The following is a 21,200-nucleotide window of genomic DNA, read 5'->3' as shown; positions in this document are numbered from 1 at the left end:
CTTGCTGTCTGGTATGCTTGCTAATCTTCAAGAAACATTCTGCAAACTGCATAGTTTCTCTAAAGTAAAAAAAAATCCCACTTAAGCGAGTACATGGCATATAATAATTTTTGTTTCAGGTTTTCTGGGTCAAAATGGTTGAGCTACTGCGACATATTTAGGCCTATCTCTGAAATCAAATCTCAATTACCCGCTGGTCACTGTATTACTCATGCCTGGATAATTACAAACATATCAATTTTCATTTTTGTTCGATAAAAAGGAAATATGTTATGTAAACATTTAGGTGTGTATCTGACGGGGGATGCGAGGCGCTATTTGGTTTTCAGAACTGTCTTTTGGTCGTTGAATCATCTATTGTATATATGCGCAAAAATTGCCCTAGGTTATCAAAGATTTTTCTGATATCTCCCCCCGTTCGGGAAGGGTACGATATGCAAATGCATACAACACACTGATACTAAACAATTTGTTAATGATTATCTGCCAAAAAGAATATTAAGTTGAGACATTATAAAGGAGACTAAAAAAAATCAACGAAAATAAGTAAGCCATAAACGCAAGGCACTTAAGATGGTTGAAATGAGCGCTTTATCTTGACTTTACCTCAATTTTTATCTTAGATTGAAATTGTGGTTTCTTAAAAATGACTTATTACAGAGTGATATAAGAAGCAAAATACAATTTGAAAAAGGGGGGTTGGCCAAAAAGGACACACCCACTTTTCAAGGTTACGTCCATACAAGAAGTAAACGAGGTTTTTGTATCGCTTCTTTGTCATTCCGGCTTTGGATGTTTCCGCGAAAATTTGTCGCTTTTTCTTTAGATAGTGCATTTCCTATTAAAGAAGGGAACTTTTGAAAAAAAGGACAACATATTTCAAAACGAGACGAAAACTTTAATACATTTTGACAAAACCATTTTACAAAGCCACTGCAACAAGAAACAACAATCATCAAAATCTTTCGGTGGGTTTAGAATGTCTGTAACAAATCTGTTATAGAAATCTGACTTCAGAGATGGCATAGAATAGAAGATTGGCTAAAAGAATAGGAGTAACTTTTTACTTGGCTGAACATTTTAATCTTTTCGGTGACCCCCGGTCAAGAAGCAACCATTGATAGATAAGATAGAATAAATTAAAATGACCTCCATAAGATCATTAACGATGCAAATACCACAGTGCTACCTGAGTAGAACACATATCATTTTATTTTCAGGTAGATCGATGTTCTCATAGGTATAAAGAGAGCCAATATTAGCAAGCAATCACAATCAGCCTTAAAAGATGAAAGCTTTTTGGTATATGCTGTTTAGTTTGATTGACATCAAAATAAGAATATTGGCACTCGGCTTCATATCAAATGCACAAAGGGCCTACTTTTTGCAAAGGGCTTTTTTCAAGGAAACTTCTAAACTACTCCAGTCCTAAATTTTTTCTGGCAATATTCAGAACTAAAACCTTTTATGATACTTGAAAAAAAAGTAAGACAATTTTCAACTTTACAAATTCGGCGTTTTGAAGTACTAGGCAACTCTTTGATTTAAGACATCCTTGGTAAAATTGAGCTTCGGATAAACTTTTAATGCAATGCATGGCTGCATGATAGAGATCGGGTTCACAGTTGAAACGGGTAAAGACATTATCGAAGCCCAGTAAGAACAAAATAAATTAAACAAGATTATCGTATTAATACTGAAACAAATGAGAATAACAGGTAAATCATTTTAATAACATTTTCTGCTTGACCGAATGTAATCGCTGAACGAAAATGTGATTGCATAAGTTCTTAGTTTTAGAAATCACAATACTGAACTTTCTTAACTTGTCGAGATGCCGTGCACTGCCTTCTTGTAAACCAATTTTTCACGAAGGAACGTGTGGTTTCTATAATGCATCGTTAAGTAAAAAAAGCAACAATGGGTATCGCAATTAATCCTCAATCTGAGAACAAAGAATCTTTTCAGTTTTCCAGTAGCAGGAAAATTTTTCTTATTCCATAAACTTTGCTACCACAATATTAGAAATATTCTTGAATTGGCCTAAAGAATTGGCCTAACTTTCATTCACACAATTGGTTACTTTGGATTAGCCAAGCCCATTTCAAAATTATCCAAGTTTCAAATGCTTTCGTTTTCTTGTTGTGTTAATTGTTTTTCTTAGTTCTATACAACATTAATTATGTACATAGTTAATTGATTTTAGTACCACATTCTTTATGTAATTGCCCCGAAATAGACATAATCGTATGTCCGTGGAGTAATAAAGTAATTTATAAGCAATGTTTCATCTATCCCCTCAGAGCATGATTTTCAATGGAGTATAAAAAGGAATTTCTCTCCTTCGGCTGGGCCTAACCTTTATAAAGTTCGTCTTATTAGCTTTTCTTTTTCTTGCTTTTAAAATATTTTAGTTTTTGTTTATTTGTTTTGTATTTCTTGTTTTACGGTCCAAATGTATGTATGTTATAGCTATGCTGAATAAGCTCATAGCAAGGCATCAAAATAAGCAGTTTTTATTGAGCATCTATTTAATATTTTGAAAAACTTTAAAGTTAGAGGCTACTGAGATTACCTTCGATCATCAATAATAAATTATAAGGCAAAAGCTGACAAGAGAATCTTCTTTTAATGCAAACATTCAGGATTAGGTTTGTACATTGCCGCGTTCTGGAATATGCTCGGTTTTCAATGCACGCCAATATTGCCGTATTTTAGTTTGAAAACAGCTTAAGTTTATTAAAGCAGTCCCGCACAGTATTCACAAACATAATGTCCATATATATATTTAATTACATCTTCTTCAAGGCTAGAGGATAAAAGAAAAGATGTGATGCAAAATTTATGACTGGGTATCCGATACGTTTACAATTCATTCAATAAAATCTTTCATTACAACCTTTGTAGCATCAACAATTTCAGCTGTCTCTTTTGCCCTCAAAAATTTTATTTGCTTGTAAGATTTAGTCACTGAAATATCCTGGCCCGCCTTGTTTGCGATAAGATTAGGCCAATAAGGTCACAACCACAAAATTATGTATAGCCTGCTCAAAGCAAAACAATGATATCACACTCAGGCCGATCTTCAGCCAAAAAGAAAGAAAAGTTGATCCCACGAAACATGCAGTTTAGAGGCAACTAAAAATTCACTCAAAAACTTAAATGAGCTAAAAACATGACAGAATAATGTGAATCATTACAGCAAAATTACCCAGAGGACCGCATTTTAGCCTTCTTTAGAAACGGATTTTTTCATTTCTTTACAGGAAAAATTAGTCCTTGTTAAGTGTCCTAAATTCGGAATGTTTTATAAAAACCAATGATCAAATGAAAAAGATCATAACAATCTTCATCGTTAAGCCTTGTGTGGTCTTAAGTACTAAGGTCGCCCTTCCATTGATCATCAAGTATCCTTTTTCTGACGTCAAAAAGGTCCTGTTGCATGTAAACCTTGGTATGTACTACACACTACGCAGAGAAATGTTCGTTTTCTCCCTTTTTTTCAACTATGTCAGCGGATGGCAGTCTCTGTTTGTTTCAAAGAACAAATCCATCCGTCATTTCTATTTTTACGTCACCTTTGATCTTTATTTTCTTTATTTGCTGTTTATAATCAGAAAGGTTTCCACAGCAAATTGCTAAATTTTTGCAATGCTATGTGCTAATTCTTTGATTTTACGCTATTTAGATGTTATGTTCATCCATTTTTTATATGTCATTCGTTACCTTGTCATTGAGTTAGCAAGGTAATGAATTAGAAGAATGTCTGATTGTTGTTGATAGCAAATTGAGAGCCAGACTATTAACCTCAAGCAGTCTTTTCAATACTGTTGCTTCAAGAAAAAATAAAGAAGTGATTGTTTGCTAAAAGTAGATGACGTAATACAATACTTGCGGAAAGACGTCATCTTCTTGAATGATGTTGCTTCATGCACCAAGGAATACTCGAGAAGGCATTCTGCTATTATGAGTAAGAGAAATATAAGCAAGTTTTCATCCTACTCAAGTTCTTGGAAAAGAACTCAAAGGCGTTGCCAAAGATCGCTGCACCCCAGCACATTTAGTATTTTGCCGGGTAAAAGAAAACATTTTGTTCACCCTGTAATTGAAACCCATTGCGATAATTGTAACGTATTAATATTTCTGTAGTAGTTTAGTTTTTAAAGTATGACATTAAAGTATGAATTTTAAACAGAAATGCAATAAAGCAGCATATAGGATTGTATGTCTTATCACCACACCCTTGAAGAGTGATGCACGCTTTTTGCTGTCGGCATAAAATAATTCTATACCCCTCCTAAAAATTTTTTAGCTTCGCCCCTGTAAAAACTTGATGAAAATATGTTAAAATCGACAAATAATGGGTCGCAGTGTTTAAATTGCAAAAAAGTGATTTATCTGTACAAAGTTTTACCGCCTTTGATAAGGAATTATTAAACATGAATTTGAGTAATTTATACTAATACAATTTCTTTTTGTTATGTAATTTTCTTTTGTGATCAAATGTTAAGTGAGAAAAGAAACTTGAATGTTTGACAACGCCATAATGGAGATTGAATTGAAAACACGTAACTTTGTTGACAAAAAGTTCCTCATTAAGTCCAGAAACTCGATTTGTAATGCAATATCTTCTTGTTGATTTAAACAACTGCATAATACAAACACTGACAAGCAATTTTTCTCATTAAGCAGTAAACAAAACATTTTCCTATTACTAATCAAGCAATAAGTTTCACCCGCCCAAAGCGAATAATTATGAAAATCTGAAACGCAACTTTTCTACATTGATGTCTTTTTTCCGGGCACAATAATGCAAAAAAAATCGCAAGCCTTTGAAAATCCTTCCATTAATTTTTTTGACAAGAAGTTCTTGCATGCGAATTTTTTACTTTAGAGGATCTGTGACCGACTTTGATCAGCTGGTAGAAGGCAAACAATGTTTTTGCGATGATAAAAGAAGCTGACCCAGTAACTTGGCGATTAATTGATGTTCAATTTTGACGGCGCTGGACTAAAAAGATATCTTTGCAAATGAAGGTCGTGAAAAAACAGTCTAATACACAGTAACGTGAAGGTAAGTACAACAAGATTTATATTCATAACATAGTTTTAGCTTGTTATAACATTTGAACTAATCACTGAGCCAAGAGTTTTGAAGAACTCTACGAGTTTGGTTTCTCATCAGCGTATGAGCTGGTATAATTCATTTAACAACATGGCGTCAGAAATCCAATCTCCATGACACTCAATATCTAAAATAAGGGGGAAACAATTTAAGGATTCGCTAAAATTTCTTTTTTCAAGAACACCTCTGCAGCAAGTGTCCTAGGCGATATTTTATTGAAGTTGGGAATCCTCATGTAACATGCTCACAATGAGAAATATCAGTTCAAGCGACCACTAGTGTTTTGCTAAAAACTTGCCAATGTAAAGTCTGAATAAATATTATTAGTTGCTAAAGTATTTCAGTCTGAACAAAGTAATTTCATTTAACTTGTTTACTTCGGACCTTGTGTTGTTTTTGATAAAGTTGAATAAGAAAACTATAATTTTACACACAATTTTACATGCATTTTCGTGATAGTATGGAAAGACGAACACCAATGTTTAACGACACTAAAGTTTTATAGAAGTAAATATCCAGCTTGAATCATAATGATAACATCACGTTATTTTGATTTCACGACAAAACATCGATTCAATAATACGCATGGCACCTTTTGGTGCTCGTTCCAAAATTTTCTGCTTGTTTCATTAATATAGTTTTCTTGGGCCATTTCAAACCTCTCGCTAACTTAGTTTATGCAAGCAAACAGGTAGAAGTTAAGCAAACAGAAAAATAACTTTTGTGAACACGTGTAACGACTTGAAATTTAAATGTTTAATGGGAAGCATCCAAAATCTTGCACGAATCCATGTCGAGAAAGCAAATCGCCACTCGTCTGTGGAGCAAGTCTTTCTTAAGGTCCTGCTATCATTATGAGTGAATTTGTTTTCACTCATTATAAGTCATTTGATACCCGACCTGATGAATTTTAAAGCAACGTTTCAAATCGTTAAGCTCTCGCCGAGTTTATTGAAAACATAGTTATTCGAGAAAGGATTGTGTTAATGGGAGTTGTTCGATAAAATAGTCATTCATTAGAACAATGATAGCATATAGAAATACTTGATTTACCTTAATTAAGTTTTACTTATCTTGATTTAAAGTAAATATTAAAAATTATGCTCAAGCTAAATTATTACATATGAAAACGGACGAAAACAGTGTTATGGGAGCATCTTTTTCTTCTTGTCAAACTCTCTGATGAAAATGAAGTAGACGGAGTAAAGGGAACGTTTGAAAAAATAGAAAAACAAAATGGTCTGAAGACGAATACATACCAAAACGGAGTAATCAGATCAAAGCTTTAATTTAGTATCCATAAAATTAAAGTTTAAGTATCAATTTAGGATTTATCATAAAGGAGAAAAAGTCAACCATAATGGGCTGAACAGAAAAAACCAAAATTAGACCAAAACCAAATTTTTTGCGTGCAGTTTTCTATCCAATATCTTCTGAATTAACATTAATTTTCCAATATTCACTGTATTAATGCTCACAATATTCACTGTGGCCCTTATTAATGCTAACCATAAAAGGGAAATTATTTCAGAAGGATTTACTCGGAGAAAGATAGAAAAATTTAGCTTGTTATAGTGCGCCAGTCTGACGTGGCAATGTGTAAAAGAAATATACATGAGAACGAGTCTCAATCTTCTTGTGATTAACACGTGGTAAACTTTAATCAGGGTACAGAAAGATCTGAAGAGTTCTGAAGATCTGAATTTCTATAGAACTAGCTAAAATGTCAAACATTAGAGGCAAGCAAACTTGCTCGATAAAAGCAAATCTGAGCACATTGAGATATTAAATTGATAATGACATATGTGAATTTGACAACAAAGCTGAAAACGTTTCACTGTCTTCATCTCTCTACAATATCAATTTGAAATCTTCAAGCAATGAGGCCACACAAAATTATCTCCAGACGATATCTATAAATAACAGATACCAAAGGTGCTTCCAAAAGCAATTCATGTTGCCTTGGTAACCAAGGATAAAGAAAACGAAACATTTTCAGATCTTGTATTGGTCTTTGTAAAATTTAGGCTTTGTGTATGTATGTGTGACGGGAAATCAAGATATCGCTTAAGGATGTGAAAGATTCACTCAGCAAAATTGTAATATTGTCAATCAGCTTATGTCGGTTATTAGGCGTACGTCTTACAAAAGGAGATTATTTTGACTTCACATCGTCTTACAACGAAGAATGTGTCAGTTGCGTTTTATAAATGCACCGTTTGACTAATGTTGCTTATTCAAGGTACGTATCATTCTATTCTTGCAGGTTTCACAGTAGCACAACAAAAAACATATGTACTGATTCTTAGTAAAAGGATCTCATAGATTGGGAAGAGAAGATAACAAAGGGATTAATTGTTTTCATTTCATTGGTGAACAACAGCTTTCCCGCTATCCACTTGTGCTAAAGAGTATTGTCTGGAAACTTCAAGGCGTGTACCAAATGTTCTTCTGATAAAGAAGTCATCCGATTGGTTGCTACAATAAGAACTTACACACAAATATTACGCTGAATAGAATTTTTACAAAGCCTTAAACGAATTCTGTGTTTCACCTGAAACGAAGTGGTAAGGAAGAAACAAAACAAGCTAGTCACAAGAGAACATTGGCAAAGCAATGGCAAATTTGACAAAGAACATTACCACAACCAGCAAAACTCGAGGAGAAATTTATGTTTATTGGGAAATATGGTCAATTCTCATTCTGCTGGGGATATTGATAATATTAGGCAATTCCCTCGTTTGCTTTATTTTCTTGAAATGGAAGCAACTGCGAAATCCAACGAACACATTTTTAGTTATGCTGGCGATTGCAGACCTTTTAATAGGAGTAGTTTTCATACCATTATACATTGGTGGGCATTATCTGGAGTATTACCATCTTGTTTCAGTCACTGAAAATCTCGATTTAGTTCTGAAGCTGACATTCTTTGCCTCGGTGTTCAACCTTTATGCAGTCACTGCAGACAGATACATTGCAGTGCTCCACGCATTACGATACAACGCATTGATGACAACAAGGACAGTGACGCTGATCGCCTTGGCAGCTTGGCTATGCCCAGCCCTTCTCATTGTCATGTTACTCATTTGCAAATTCGTCGCACCAGATTTCACATCATACGTTCTCTTTGCGATGGCAATCGTCTTTGTCATCATACCAGGAATCCTCATGGCTTTTGCATATTCGAAGATATTTATGGAAGCTAAAAAACAAATCAAGCAAGTCGCGTCGCTTCAGGTGTACGACGCAAGCCAAGAGCGCGAAAAGGCCAAGCAAAGAAAAGCAGAACACAAAGTTGCAAAGGTAAGATATATCTATTTCAAGTTTGCCGGTGTTGAAAATTTGTTCATTTTGATTGATGAGAATACTTGTTTTTCGCAATAATATGTTGAATTCATTAAATTAAAGCGGGAAATTAATATAATCTAAACTTGAAATAATGCAGGTTCTTCGATCTTCTCTTATCAGGCTCTTCAAAATATTGCAGGTTCTTCGATCTTTCTCAAGCTCAACTTTAATCAACTTGAGTAGCAACCTTGATTGTACTTAGAGCTATTTCGAAACTGTAAGGTACACACAGCAAGTATTTACCCATTGACCAATCAAAACCCTCCAACTTAACGCGGGGTCTTGACTCTTATCAACTGCATAAGATAGTACATCATTTGATCCTCAAATCGCACCATGTTTGATTGTTACCACTAGCCCCCAAGCAGCCCGGACCGTCAAGACAAAAAACGTTTCGCGTAAAATGTAGCATGAAACGGCACGGGTATTTGTGATAATCATAATACTGTTGATGACAGGCAATTCGTTGCAAAACAAGAAGAATTAATATCATAGTAGCTGATCAAACATGACTGGAAAAAGTAACCTAGCAACCTGGAGTCAAGATTGTAATGACCATGTCAGCACTTGAAAATTTAGGTCAAAGTTGCATGAAAGTCCTGTGATTCTATTAGCAATTCACACTGAATTTGCCTTTAAACCAGCAGCTGAAATTACAGTACTAGTGATAAACAAGTGATACGAGGGTGAATTAGAACCGATGCAACGTCATACATGCACCCGGTCTAATAAACTTAAGGGTGCCTCATTGCTCAAGCCCTGTGGGTATTTACAGAGGGTAGAGTTAAGCAAACCCATTCGAGAAAGGGGCAAGAGGGGATACTTTATAACTTTCGGTAAAGCAGGGGACATTGATCAGGAGCGTCCTAAGGGTCAAAGTCATCACTAAATTGAGTCTTGTTTGGTGGCAATTCAATACGGTATGATTAAATTGGTATGAAATAAATCTAGCATCGAGTCAAAGGAATGTTATTGTTGTTATGTTTAGCCGAAAAATTACCTTGGCCAAGGATATTTCAAAGAACCGTTCAAAGTTAACGATTGTTGCAAGGCCTGATAAAAACAACAGTGCATTAAAAACCAAGGCATCAAAACATATGATCACCAACACTGAAGCAGATAATACAAGCTCTCACCAGCCAAACTTGATTTTTTTCAAGTTCACGAGCAGTTTTCTAAAAAACGTGTAAAAGCTTTAAGGATGCATGAACCATAATTTTGCGACATGCGAGATTGCAAAATATTTGGTTTTGGTGGAGAAATTTGTCGTTTGAAATACCAGAGGGCCTGGCAACATATTAACATAATCTGCGGCTCAATATCCGTTCAACCATGTATTCCCAATTGCCTTTTTAAGTCTCAAGGGAGCTTTAAAATTGTGCAACTATTGTTCCAATATTGCACTTGGGATTTGATTAACCTCGCTGGGTCGTTCCAATTAACTCACTTTACCGAGCAGCTGTAATTAAAATGAATACACTGGTTTGAATACACTCAACTATTTTCAAAACGGCCAAATGGCAACCCTGGTAATTACATGGCAAAACAAGACATTTAAATGCGTTGAAAACATAAAAACGTTGTTTTTTCTCCCGATCACTGATTTGCGTGCAGGATTACCCAACTGAGAGGAATCTAAAATTTATGCTTGGGAAACTTTTATGTCTCGTATTTTGATAACTGCTCAATCAAATGCTCGTGATATGTTTTGCGGTCTAGCTTGACCTTTCAGACTGGGTTGGGGGCTTTTATAGAGGTTGGGCTTTTATAGGGGGGCTTTAATAGGGGTTAGAGAGTTACAGAAAGAAAAATTCACAAACAAGAACGTAAATGAAAGTAATTTTGTCCGGGCAATTTTGCCGACCAGCTGAAGACTTTGCAGAGCAACTGAAAATCTTACTGAGCAGTTGCCCCTAAAAGACTCCCGGTGTCATATTCCCGTCTGAACGCCCAAAAGCACGAAATTGGGAATGCAACTCAATGTAGTTTAGTAACTGCATAAAAAGGATTTAAAAAAAATTTCTTTTACCTTTTAGACCTGTGCTTTGTTGGTGTTTATATTCTTCGTTTGTTGGATCCCGACATGCATCGAGCAGATCCTTGATCTGGCGAACGTTCCAATTCCTACTGTATACACTGACATTGCCATAATACTAATGATAGCAAACAGCGCTGTCAACCCTTTTTTCTATGGATTGACAAAGCAAGATTTCAGAGAGAAGATTAAGACAATTTTCGGAAGGCGAAGTGGTGATGCTTGGGACAGTGTCGGACCAGCGCCATCACCAAAGCCCGCCAAGAAACATCCGAATGACGATACTTCAACAGTGTGATATGCCCTTCTGTGAGTTCATGGCCGGGATGAAACAGAGGACAATTTATCACTGCAGAGAGGCTTTTTCGTAATGGACATCTACAAGCCGGCTAAAATCATTTCGTCCACCAGACTTGCTTCTAAAAATTAATCTTGAGACTTAAATAGGAATGTGGACAGCTGATGAGTTGATTGCGCTGTAAATATGAATAAAGGACATTTTACTAAAAGCATATATCCTTGAACATTTTACTAAAAGCATATATTCTTGAACATTTTACTAAAAGCATATATTCTTGAACATTTTACTAAACGCATATATCCTTGAATTCAAAACTCATTTGAATTGAAATTATATACTTATTACATGCAGGACTGGCACACGAAGAAAGCACAGCACAATTTCAGAAAATTGCATTTTAAGCAAAAATCTGGCAACTCATTCCTTTTGAGTAATTTTGCTAGTAATTTCCCAATGTCACTGAATCGGCTAATATCGACTCAGAAAATGTTTTTTGCAATTTAATACTTTTCCTCAAACTTGCAGAGTCCTTACAACTTTATTCAAACACTAATGTGAAAGTTTATAACAGTACGACTGAGAACACTTATGATTGTTGCTAGTTTAAATGTTGCTGTGATTCACAAAAAAATGTATCTAAGTTATTGATGCTTTTCATCCTTCGCACTTTTCTTCCTTCCTTCCTTTCTTTCTTTTCTTCTTTCGTACGTTCCTCCCTCCCTTCCTTCCCTCGTATTTTCCTCCCTTCCTTCCTCACTTCCTCCCTCCCTTCCTTCTTTTCTTCCTTTCTACCTTCCTCCCTTCCTTCTTTTCTTCCTTTCTACCTTCCTCCCTCCCCCCTTCCTTTATTCCTTCCTTCCTACCTTCCTCACTTCCTCCCTCCCTTCCTTCTTTTCTTCCTTCTAACCTTTCTCCCTTCCTTCTTCACTTCCTCCCTCATTTCCTTCCTCCCTTCCTTCGTATTTTCCCCCCTTCCTTCCTCACTTCCTTCCTTCCTTCCTTCTTTTCTTCCTTCTTACCTTCCTCCTTTCCTTCCTCATTTCCTTCCTCCCTTCCTTCATATTTTCCTCCCTTCCTTCCTCACTTCCTCCCTCCCTTCCTTCTTTTCTTCCTTCGTACCTTCCTCCCTTCCTTCCTCACTTCCTTCCTCCTATCCTTCGTACCTTCCTCCCTCCCTTTTTCTTCCTTCTTACCTTCCCCCTTCCTTCCTCATTTCCTTCCTCCCTTCCTTCGTACCTTCCTCCTTCACTTCCTTCTTTTCTTCCTTCGTATTTTCCTCCCTTCCTTCCTCACTTCCTCCCTTCCTTCCATCTTTTCTTCCTTCGTACCTTCCTCCCTTCCTTCGTACCTTCCTTCCTCACTTCCTTCTTTTCTCCCTTCGTACCTCCCTTCCTTCCTTCTTCACTTTCTTCCTCCCTTCCTTCATACCTTCCTCCCTTCCTTTTTTTCTTTCTTTATTTCTTCCTTCGTATTTTCCTCCCTTCATTCCTCACTTCCTCCCTCCCTTCCATCTTTTCTTCCTTCGTACCTTCCTCCCTTCCTTCCTCACATCCTTCCTCCCTTCCTTCGTACCTTCCTTCCTCACTTCCTTCTTTTCTCCCTTCGTACCTCCCTTCCTTCCTTCCTCGCGTCCTTCCTCCCTTCCTTCCTCACTTCCTTCTTTCCTCCCTTCGTACCTCCCTTCCTTCCTTTTTCACTTCCTCCCTCCTTTCCTTCTTACCTTCCTCACTTCCTTCCTCCCCTCCTTCGTACCTCCCTTCTTTCGGTCTTTCCCTCTTCCCTTCATTTTTTTCTTACATTTTTTTCATCTATTCTGTCTAATTTCATTTCTTAAAATCAACCCATTGACTGTCATTGTGATTCGGTCCTGTTAGATCAGGCAAAGATTGAAGAGAGAAGGAGACAGATGCTTTCCTTGATTCCAAGCTCTTTATTTTCAGAATAAAATCATTCAAACACAATGGTAATCAATTAAAAAGAGCTTTATTCATATCAAGGTAAAAACATAAGTTGTCACATATAATCAAAATACAAGAATGACAATAAAATATTTTAAGATATATCTTAGCATCACTGTACAAAAACGCTGATAAAAGTCGTTCTACTAACCAACTTTATTACAGCTTCTAAATATTTTCAATGGTATAATTTACTATAAAAAGCCAGCCTCTATACATCGTATTGGGCTGTGACCTTTTAGTTCCAAACCTAAAAGGATTTCTAATGCATCAGATTAATCGCACTTGGAATATAAAGAATAGACTTAGGATGACAGCAGAGACGATTTACATGGACAATATACACAGGAAAATACATGTTCTCTGCACATGCATGATGGTGGTCAAACAAAAATGGGAAACTACTGAATTTCAGCTGGGTAAACAGAATGTGAAACCCTTGAAATGTTTCTTGAAATGACAATATTGATGGATAATAGAATATTCCTTACTCGATGATGATTGAAAAGAGCGGGTCTCTACAACCATTAAATGGGTTTCAAATAGCTCGCTTTTCACTATCAAAGTCGTGTACGCCACGATAATAAAACTGAACAAATAAAAATCCTTGCTTTATTGTTGCAGGATTTACGTTTTGACCGAATATGTGCTTAAACTCATTACTAATACATTTGACAGTGCTTGTAGAGCTTATCCTTTATTCACAACTGCTTAACGCATTACTGAATAAATATTATCTCGTTTATCAATTAGGCTATTAAATACTAGGCTGTCCAGATTTGTCCATCTGTCCAGATAAATCTCTGACTTTCTGTGACCAATATTCACTGCTTTGTTGTAGCTGAACCGACAACTATGTGACAAAAAAGTAACGAAAATAACTGAAACAAACCAAATTGCTTGAAAGAAAAATAGGTGAAAAGCTTAAAGTGCATATCACCTAATTTGGGATAGAGATAAAACCAACTGAAACAGCTGCGCTGAGTTCAAATATCAAATTTAAAAAGCGTTTTGAGCAACGCAAGCTCTCGAAAAAGTCTCTATTTTTTGCCTCCAATCCGCGCATGTTATAGAGATCTAGGCTCTAGTCTTTCACGACGTAGAAACCAGAACGTCTTTCGAAACCTTGCGCAATAAATTATGGCCGACTCTGATTCCGAAGCATCCAACATCTCGTCAAATCCTAGTTCCTTTACGGATCACGAATTAGTGGATGAAAGTTTAGATTTTGAGCATGCGGGGACTGAAAACGCCGAAGCTAGGTGCTTAAAAGCTTACGCTGATGAACCAATGGCTGATGTGGAGTGGATATTTAGGCCCGTCTAGGACTCTGTTGTCGACTAAATCCGTTTTTAGGAATTAAAGTAAATTCATTCAGGATGATTTCTGGTTGTGTGAGGACAGATTCGACTTCAAATGACTCAGATCAGGGTAGGTCAGGTCTGACGTATGTGTAGTAGTATAACGTAAAAATAAGCTGATAGGAATGCGGAGGGAGGAAAATATTGAAGGCTGATTGCAAAGAAAGCAAATTGATGAATGAATAAATCGCATAAACTTCATTGACGATTCTTGTATGCTTATTATGTCCATCCACATCTCTAAATATACCATTGAATATTCTCAGTACGTTTTACTTTGGTTCTGGTTTCTACGTCACAAAAAAACTATGATCCATTCCCCTATTTTGGCGCGGTTTGGTGCTCGCCAGACAGGGCAAAATGCCACTTTTGCGCGCATACAACAAGAAAAGCAAAATAAATAGCAAATTATCAATTCGATTTTCGTAAACAGCGCATCAAGTATAGTAAGGGATGGCAAAGTTTGCAATTGAGGTGATATACACTTAAAGAATAAAACAATGAAGTGCGGAAATGGCTATAAAACCGTTGGTTTCTAATTCTCTCTTGCATAAAACTTTCGTGAACCATATACATATTTTCAAAATTAAATCGTATTAATCAAATCTTTCAATTTGTCCATTATGACCATTAAAGAAAATTCATACATTAAAGTTTTTGTAAATTTTCAACTTTGAACCCTACGGGTTTTGCACATGGTATTTTCACAAAAAATTAAAACTATAGAATAAAGAACTTTTTCAACTTTTGCAAAATCTGTGCTGCGAAACTATCTTTCCTTTCAGATTTAACAAAAGGAATTACATTTAAGCAATACTTTTGAAGGTTCAATTTCAATTTTCCAATATACATGGCATCGCAATCTGTATAGTTTTGAATAATATTTCTAAAATGAAGAAAATGCTGCCGAGTTCTCGTTAGTCAAAGTTTATAATGTCAAAACATCAAAAATGGCTAGATTTGATATTAAACTGGCTGTGAGATCTTTTATTGATAGACCATAAAAGTAATACTCCTTGGCATAAGGAGTGGCAGCAGACAAAGGTTGCTGTCTCATAAAGCAGAACAGGGAAACGAGAAGTTAGAAGAAGAAGATATGAAATGGTACTAGAGAGTAGGACGAAGCAGTTTAAGGTAGAAGAAAATAAAAGACGGATTGGACAGGATGTTCATAATTAATAAGTCAAAAAATTCGTCATTGAAACGACGTAAACAAGGTGGGTGTAAGATTGAACCTGGACATTTCGAACAAACCAAGGTGGACATTTTAAATTAACAGTCATGGAAGTTTACTTTCAAAAACTTGCGGCACAGTAAAATGAAGGCAAAATAAATTAAACTGTTCACAAAAGCAGCGCAAGGTTGAAAATGAAGATTAGTTTATAGATTGAGGTTTACAAGACATTTAAAATATTTGGACAACTAAAATAAACTAAAAGGTATTGTGCAATGAAAAGTATACCTATCCTACTTTCTGGTTTTGATTAAAATTAGGTAAATTATTATTAAAATTGATTGGGTTCATCGTTTTTCCCTGATAGAATGTAAATAATTTTACCTCGCCTACGCGTTGTATCCAATACGACTTATCTAGGGCCTCTGCGGAGGAGACACCAGCCTTTTCCAACTCTTTATTGACGGCAGAACCAAGCTGGAAAGATGGAAAATTGTGAAAGGGAAGTAAATCGAGCAGATCCTTTATAAAGAACGGCCCATGCAGTACAAATGTGTTTTCATCGACAATTTAGAAATGTAAATGAAGAAAATGTAAATTAAGCAGATTGTCTATAAAGAACATCCTAAGTAATAAAAGAGTTTGATATGAAGAACTTTTAAACCATACTTGTGTTTCAGAAAGATTATTAAAGAAAATTAAGTTAACCTTTTCTCGTCTGTTCGAAGATCCACTTAAACTTTTTTCGTGATTACCTCCTTGGCTTGCATCAATTAAACGGTAAGAATCACCCTGAAAACGAAAAAGTAACGCAAATGGTGAGTAGTGCCCAAAGATCGGTATAAGAAATTTAACCAACTGAAAGCAAGGATGAATATAAGATTGTCGGGTATTGAATGCAAGAGTGCCTTTCTGATGCCGTCTCAAACCACTCCGGCTCATTCCAGCAATACCATATTTGAATAAGCTGTTTTATAGACCAAACAACATCACAAAAGAAGCCATTCCAAGCAAAGACCAGATATGTATTGGCAATTTTAAATGATATTGGGAGAAGCAAGACAGAAAATTCGCACGTAAATAATAGACAGGTGAACAAACACATTGGGGTTATTGACATCTAGCTGAAGAAAAGATGCAAACAGCCTACCTTGAGGTAATCTTTATCCGTGTATTTACTTGTGTTGAGCTCGTCTTTCAAGGATTCAATATTCTGTTCACGTGCTCGCACTTGCGTTTGTAGTCTCTATAAAGCAGTGTGCAGAAAATTTAGTACTGTGCTCTGAATCAACATAGAACTACACATACTATGGTACGGAAAATATCATAATTCGTTGCTGTGTATGTTAAAGGATGTTTGAGATACGTTTTTAAGAAATATAACAAACAAATAGGCTTATTCACAGACATTGAATCATGGTAAAGAGAAGGGTAAGTCCTAACACCCTGATCTATAATTTCCGAATATGTCCGAACACCCTGACCCATAATTTCCGAGTATGTCCGAACATCTTGACCCATAATTTCCGAGTATGTCCGAACACCTTGACCCATAATTTCCGAGTATGTCCGAACACCTTGACCCATAATTTCCGAGTATGTCCGAACACCTTGACCCATAATTTCCGAGTATGTCCGAGCATCTTGACCCATAATTTCCGAGTATGTCCGAACACCTTGACCCATAACTTCCGAGTATGTCCAAAAACCCTGACCCATAATTTCCGAGTATATCCGAACACCCTGACCCATAATTTCCGAGTATGTCCGAACACCTTGACCCATAATTTCCGAGTATGTCCGAACACCTTGACCCATAATTTCCGAGTATGTCCAAAAACCCTGACCCATAATTTCCGAGTATATCCGAACACCCTGACCCATAATTTCCGAGTATGTCCGAACACCTTGACCCATAATTTCCGAGTATGTCCGAACACCCTGACCCATAATTTCCGAGTATGTCCGAACACCTTGACCCATAATTTCCGAGTATGTCCGAACACCTTGAACCATAATTTCCGAGTATGTCCGAACACCTTGACCCATAATTTCCGAGTATGTCCGAACACCTTGAACCATAATTTCCGAGTATATCCGAACACCCTGACCCATAATTTCCGAGTATGTCCGAACACCTTGACCCATAATTTCCGAGTATGTCCGAACACCCTGACCCATAATTTCCGAGTATGTCCGAACACCTTGACCCATAATTTCCGAGTATGTCCGAACACCTTGACCCATAATTTCCGAGTATGTCCAAAAACCCTGACCCATAATTTCCGAGTATATCCGAACACCCTGACCCATAATTTCCGAGTATGTCCGAACACCTTGAACCATAATTTCCGAGTATGTCCGAACACCTTGACCCATAATTTCCGAGTATGTCCGAACATCTTGACCCATAATTTCCGAGTATGTCCGAACACCTTGACCCATAATTTCCGAGTATGTCCAAAAACCCTGACCCATAATTTCCGAGTATATCCGAACACCCTGACCCATAATTTCCGAGTATGTCCGAACACCTTGAACCATAATTTCCGAGTATGTCCGAACACCTTGACCCATAATTTCCGAGTATGTCCGAACATCTTGACCCATAATTTCCGAGTATGTCCGAACACCTTGACCCATAATTTCCGAGTATGTCCAAAAACCCTGACCCATAATTTCCGAGTATATCCGAACACCCTGACCCATAATTTCCGAGTATGTCCGAACACCTTGACCCATAATTTCCGAGTATGTCCGAACACCTTGACCCATAACTTCCGAGTATGTCCAAAAACCCTGACCCATAATTTCCGAGTATATCCGAACACCCTGACCCATAATTTCCGAGTATGTCCGAACACCTTGACCCATAATATCCGAGTTGCTCTACAACTGGTACGCTTGTGACTTATCATATGAAGCTAATTTTGACTGATTTCAATTTTCTTTAAATTCTAGTAGTGAACGGTCAGGTTGCTAGGCAATATTATAAACAAAATTGTAAGAATGAATGAAAGAAGATAATTAGAATGAAAAGACGAAAAAGAACATTTATCTTAGGCCATATGCAGCTCCTAATGAACTTTTGTCCATAATCGCAGACAGTTGAGTAAAGCAAATAGAAAAGGCCTATATCCACACCTTCCTGGCGGCAACTTCTCGGTCGAGTAGGGCGCGTTGACGTAAATTTTCCTTGCTCGTCTGGTTTAGCTGGAAAACAAAATTTGAAATGAATAAATGAAAACAACAGCAAAAGAAAGGACGAAATGCATTAAGCTATTATGGTCCGCGTCCTGGCGTTTCGATAACTTAGATAAAACAACAACAACTGCATATAAGCTGTCATACTTGCCAGTAATGTATAAAGTGCAAACATGTTCATTTCAGACACAGGGAAACCAGCAAAAATATTTATATTGGAGCAATTAACGTTAATTTGAACATTCTTTGTTCAAAAACAAGTCTACATCATGGATTCAAGAAAATTCTTATTGGATTCGAAGAAAGGACCATTTTGAAAAGCAACTTGGTAAAAACAAAAGAATGAAGAGAGCAAATAAAGGGACTTAATTTAAAAGAATGTTTTAAGGGACGGATGATTGCTAATAAAAGGAGCCGAAGTAATTCGTTAACGAATTTACCTGAGTATGCAGCTGTTGCACAGTGTCTACATTCATCTTAAGCCGATTGTGTAAATCTTCAATCGTTGCTGATTTGGAATTTCGCTCCGCATCTAGCTCTTGTCTAGAGGAACAAAAAATCCAATGAAATATAATGCTCATAGACGACATTTGTAAAAGAACTTATTGAGATAAAAATTTGGAAAGTTTAACCTAACCTTCTTAGGAAGTGACATTTAATGCTTAAAATAAATCTCGTAAATGAATTGGGTACATATGCAATTGATTTGTCGTTTGGTTTGAATAAAAAGTTTACCATCAAAAAAGGTTTTTTGACTGGAAATCAAAGCAAACAGGAAATGTTCAGAAAATGAAAGAGAAACCAGTTGCAGAAAAATAATGCAGAAAAATAATTTTGGTCTGCAATTGGTAAAGGAAATAATGTTGGGTGTCACGTCTTCTAAATTTGACTTCTTTTAATTAAACAAATGGCTAAATTGAAAGAACATCTTGTTCGCTTGCCTGTCCTACTTTACATTATCTAGTTTATTAAAAAGGAACGCAATGTGCTGCTGGCCAAGCCAAGAGAATATTGGCATTTTAATAGAAGGAGAAGGCTTCATCGCGGGTCTTTCATAAACGGATCCATCAATCAAGGATTACGGAGACTATATTCAATGAATGTCTTTTACAAGGAAATACAATTCCAACAAAAGTTATAACAGTTACAGAAATGTCGTACAGAGTTGAACTTAAGATATGAAGATGAAATAAAAAGTCAAAAATGACATGATTTAGAAAATAATGTCTTTATGATGACGGGGAAATCTTTTTTCTAGACAATAATGATGGGGTTGCCATAATGCGCCAATGGAAATTGTGCTGTGGTTTTTCCATTGACTAGATAATAGCAACTATACTTACTCGACGTCACTGAGTCGGTTCCTGAGCTGCTGAATGGTAAGGTGTTGCTGGGACGAGTGCCCTTGTATGGCCTAAGAATGATATAAATGCTTTAGTCATACTAGAAAAACCAACTTCAAATGAAACAAAATGTTCACCAAACACCAGAGGATTAGACCAAAAATTACTCAATTGTTTCGACTTGTCTTCTTCCGGGTCTTGAAGGAGCAGGAGGTTTAAATTTCCCTTCGCTTCAAATAGACACACATGTTGTATCAAAAATCCCTTTCGAATTTAAGAATTTGCAAAACATGTGTACAATACTGAATCTTACACAATACAATAACTCGCATAATGCGCTGTAACTTGTGTTATTGCTTAAACAGGATGTGTAAAATCAGGCTGGAAAAGAAAAATTGAATGACCATTGCAGGCTTAAAAACTTCACAGATACAGAGTTTTTTTCTTTTTCATTTGAATCTAGAATATACCTCACAGAAAACATTTGTAATAAGCACCACTGTTAAGTGTGAACTAATTAAAGGCAAATATGGCGATTACCAAGAGATTACCACTAATTCAAGGTGGAAATTCGAGTCTGAAATTCAGAGCTTGAATATGCTTTTGGCTTCAGCGTTGGGAGAGGTTTGTTTCTTACTAACAAATCAAACACAAAGATGGAGTGAATCCGAAAAGCGGGTTTTACAAATATGATTAAAATTCCAGTTTATTCTCTCCTTTAGCTTCAACGTAGGGAAATTCTGCTTTACGATGCTTATCTAAAGTAAGCTCTGCCTTTTTCCAGCGCATAAAGTTTGTTGTGCACAAAATCGTACATCAGTCTCTTGCTACGGCAATATACGTCCGCCCATTTTGTAAAGATCATGCCATTGTGCAAAGTCATAAAATGAACAAATACGCACCTGGTATTTTCCGCTCTCAACTCTCATTTCCTCTGAAAAGACGAGCAATAAATTAGAAAAAACATCATTCAATTTGCAGAGAGTAAATTTTGGCTCCTTTCCAGCTAACAATTTCTTAGGCTTGGTTAAAAACAACTAGAAAATATTTTTTCTTAAACAATACGGGAAAAAGCCTCTGTGTCCCCATAATTTTAAATAGAAAACATACCAAGCTCCATCTTAAGTCGCTCGTTAGTTTTCTTCAACCTTTCATTTGATTCGGAAAGCATCCTGAAATGAACAAGTTTGAGGCCAATGAAAGCAGTAGAGGCACATCTGGGTAGGTACTTACGAGAGATACCCTGTGTGCAAGATTTATTCTGTTGCATACAGTTTCAGTAAACATTTTATTTCCCTCAGTCAAATCTACGCAGGACAGAATTTGGGATTGTATTAAGAAAAATACCTAA

At 36.4% G+C, this 21,200-nt stretch overlaps 2 protein-coding genes across 3 annotated transcripts in view; one reads left to right on the top strand and one right to left on the bottom strand.

Moving 5' to 3' along the window:
• Nucleotides 1–4,928: 4,928 nt before the first annotated feature.
• Nucleotides 4,929–11,444, top strand: LOC135690984 (adenosine receptor A2a). 2 transcript variants are annotated; one of them, XM_065208688.2, is made up of 3 exons: nucleotides 4,929–5,074; nucleotides 7,392–8,428; nucleotides 10,510–11,444. In XM_065208688.2, the coding sequence occupies exons 2-3, from the start codon at nucleotides 7,742–7,744 to the stop codon at nucleotides 10,804–10,806; spliced, it is 984 nt and encodes a 327-aa protein (XP_065064760.2). In that variant the 5' UTR covers nucleotides 4,929–5,074; nucleotides 7,392–7,741; the 3' UTR covers nucleotides 10,807–11,444. The 2 variants fall into 2 exon arrangements, with proteins under 2 accessions (XP_065064760.2, XP_088970368.1); XM_089114242.1 differs by lacking the exon at nucleotides 4,929–5,074 and having other exon boundaries at nucleotides 6,633–8,428.
• A 1,329-nt stretch (nucleotides 11,445–12,773) lies between these two features.
• LOC135690716 (uncharacterized) overlaps nucleotides 12,774–21,200 on the bottom strand; it is a 36,547-nt gene continuing 28,120 nt past the window's right edge. The window contains exons 47-55 of the mRNA XM_065208353.2: nucleotides 20,960–21,021; nucleotides 20,752–20,783; nucleotides 19,850–19,920; nucleotides 18,947–19,049; nucleotides 18,447–18,515; nucleotides 16,453–16,548; nucleotides 16,011–16,094; nucleotides 15,687–15,779; nucleotides 12,774–13,620 (exon numbers count right to left, since the gene is read on the bottom strand). Of these exons, the coding sequence (XP_065064425.2) occupies nucleotides 13,525–13,620; nucleotides 15,687–15,779; nucleotides 16,011–16,094; nucleotides 16,453–16,548; nucleotides 18,447–18,515; nucleotides 18,947–19,049; nucleotides 19,850–19,920; nucleotides 20,752–20,783; nucleotides 20,960–21,021 (706 nt within the window). The 3' untranslated portion in view covers nucleotides 12,774–13,524. The remainder of the gene's footprint in view (nucleotides 13,621–15,686; nucleotides 15,780–16,010; nucleotides 16,095–16,452; nucleotides 16,549–18,446; nucleotides 18,516–18,946; nucleotides 19,050–19,849; nucleotides 19,921–20,751; nucleotides 20,784–20,959; nucleotides 21,022–21,200) is intronic.

Source organism: Rhopilema esculentum, chromosome 4, assembly GCF_057945365.1.
Source record: "Rhopilema esculentum isolate cy_ngs chromosome 4, ASM5794536v1, whole genome shotgun sequence".
NCBI classification, from domain to species: Eukaryota; Metazoa; Cnidaria; class Scyphozoa; order Rhizostomeae; family Rhizostomatidae; genus Rhopilema; species Rhopilema esculentum.
The sequence above is the reverse complement of the archived record's forward strand: the minus strand, read 5'-3'. Positions and strand labels throughout refer to the sequence as shown.

Bases quoted from the DNA above. Each gene is read 5' to 3' on its own strand.
- LOC135690984 (XM_065208688.2), top strand. From the start codon at position 7,742: ATGGCAAATTTGACAAAGAACATTACCACAACCAGCAAAACTCGAGGA. The intron at 8,429-10,509 runs GTAAGATATATC...TTTACCTTTTAG, and splicing joins CAGAACACAAAGTTGCAAAG to ACCTGTGCTTTGTTGGTGTT.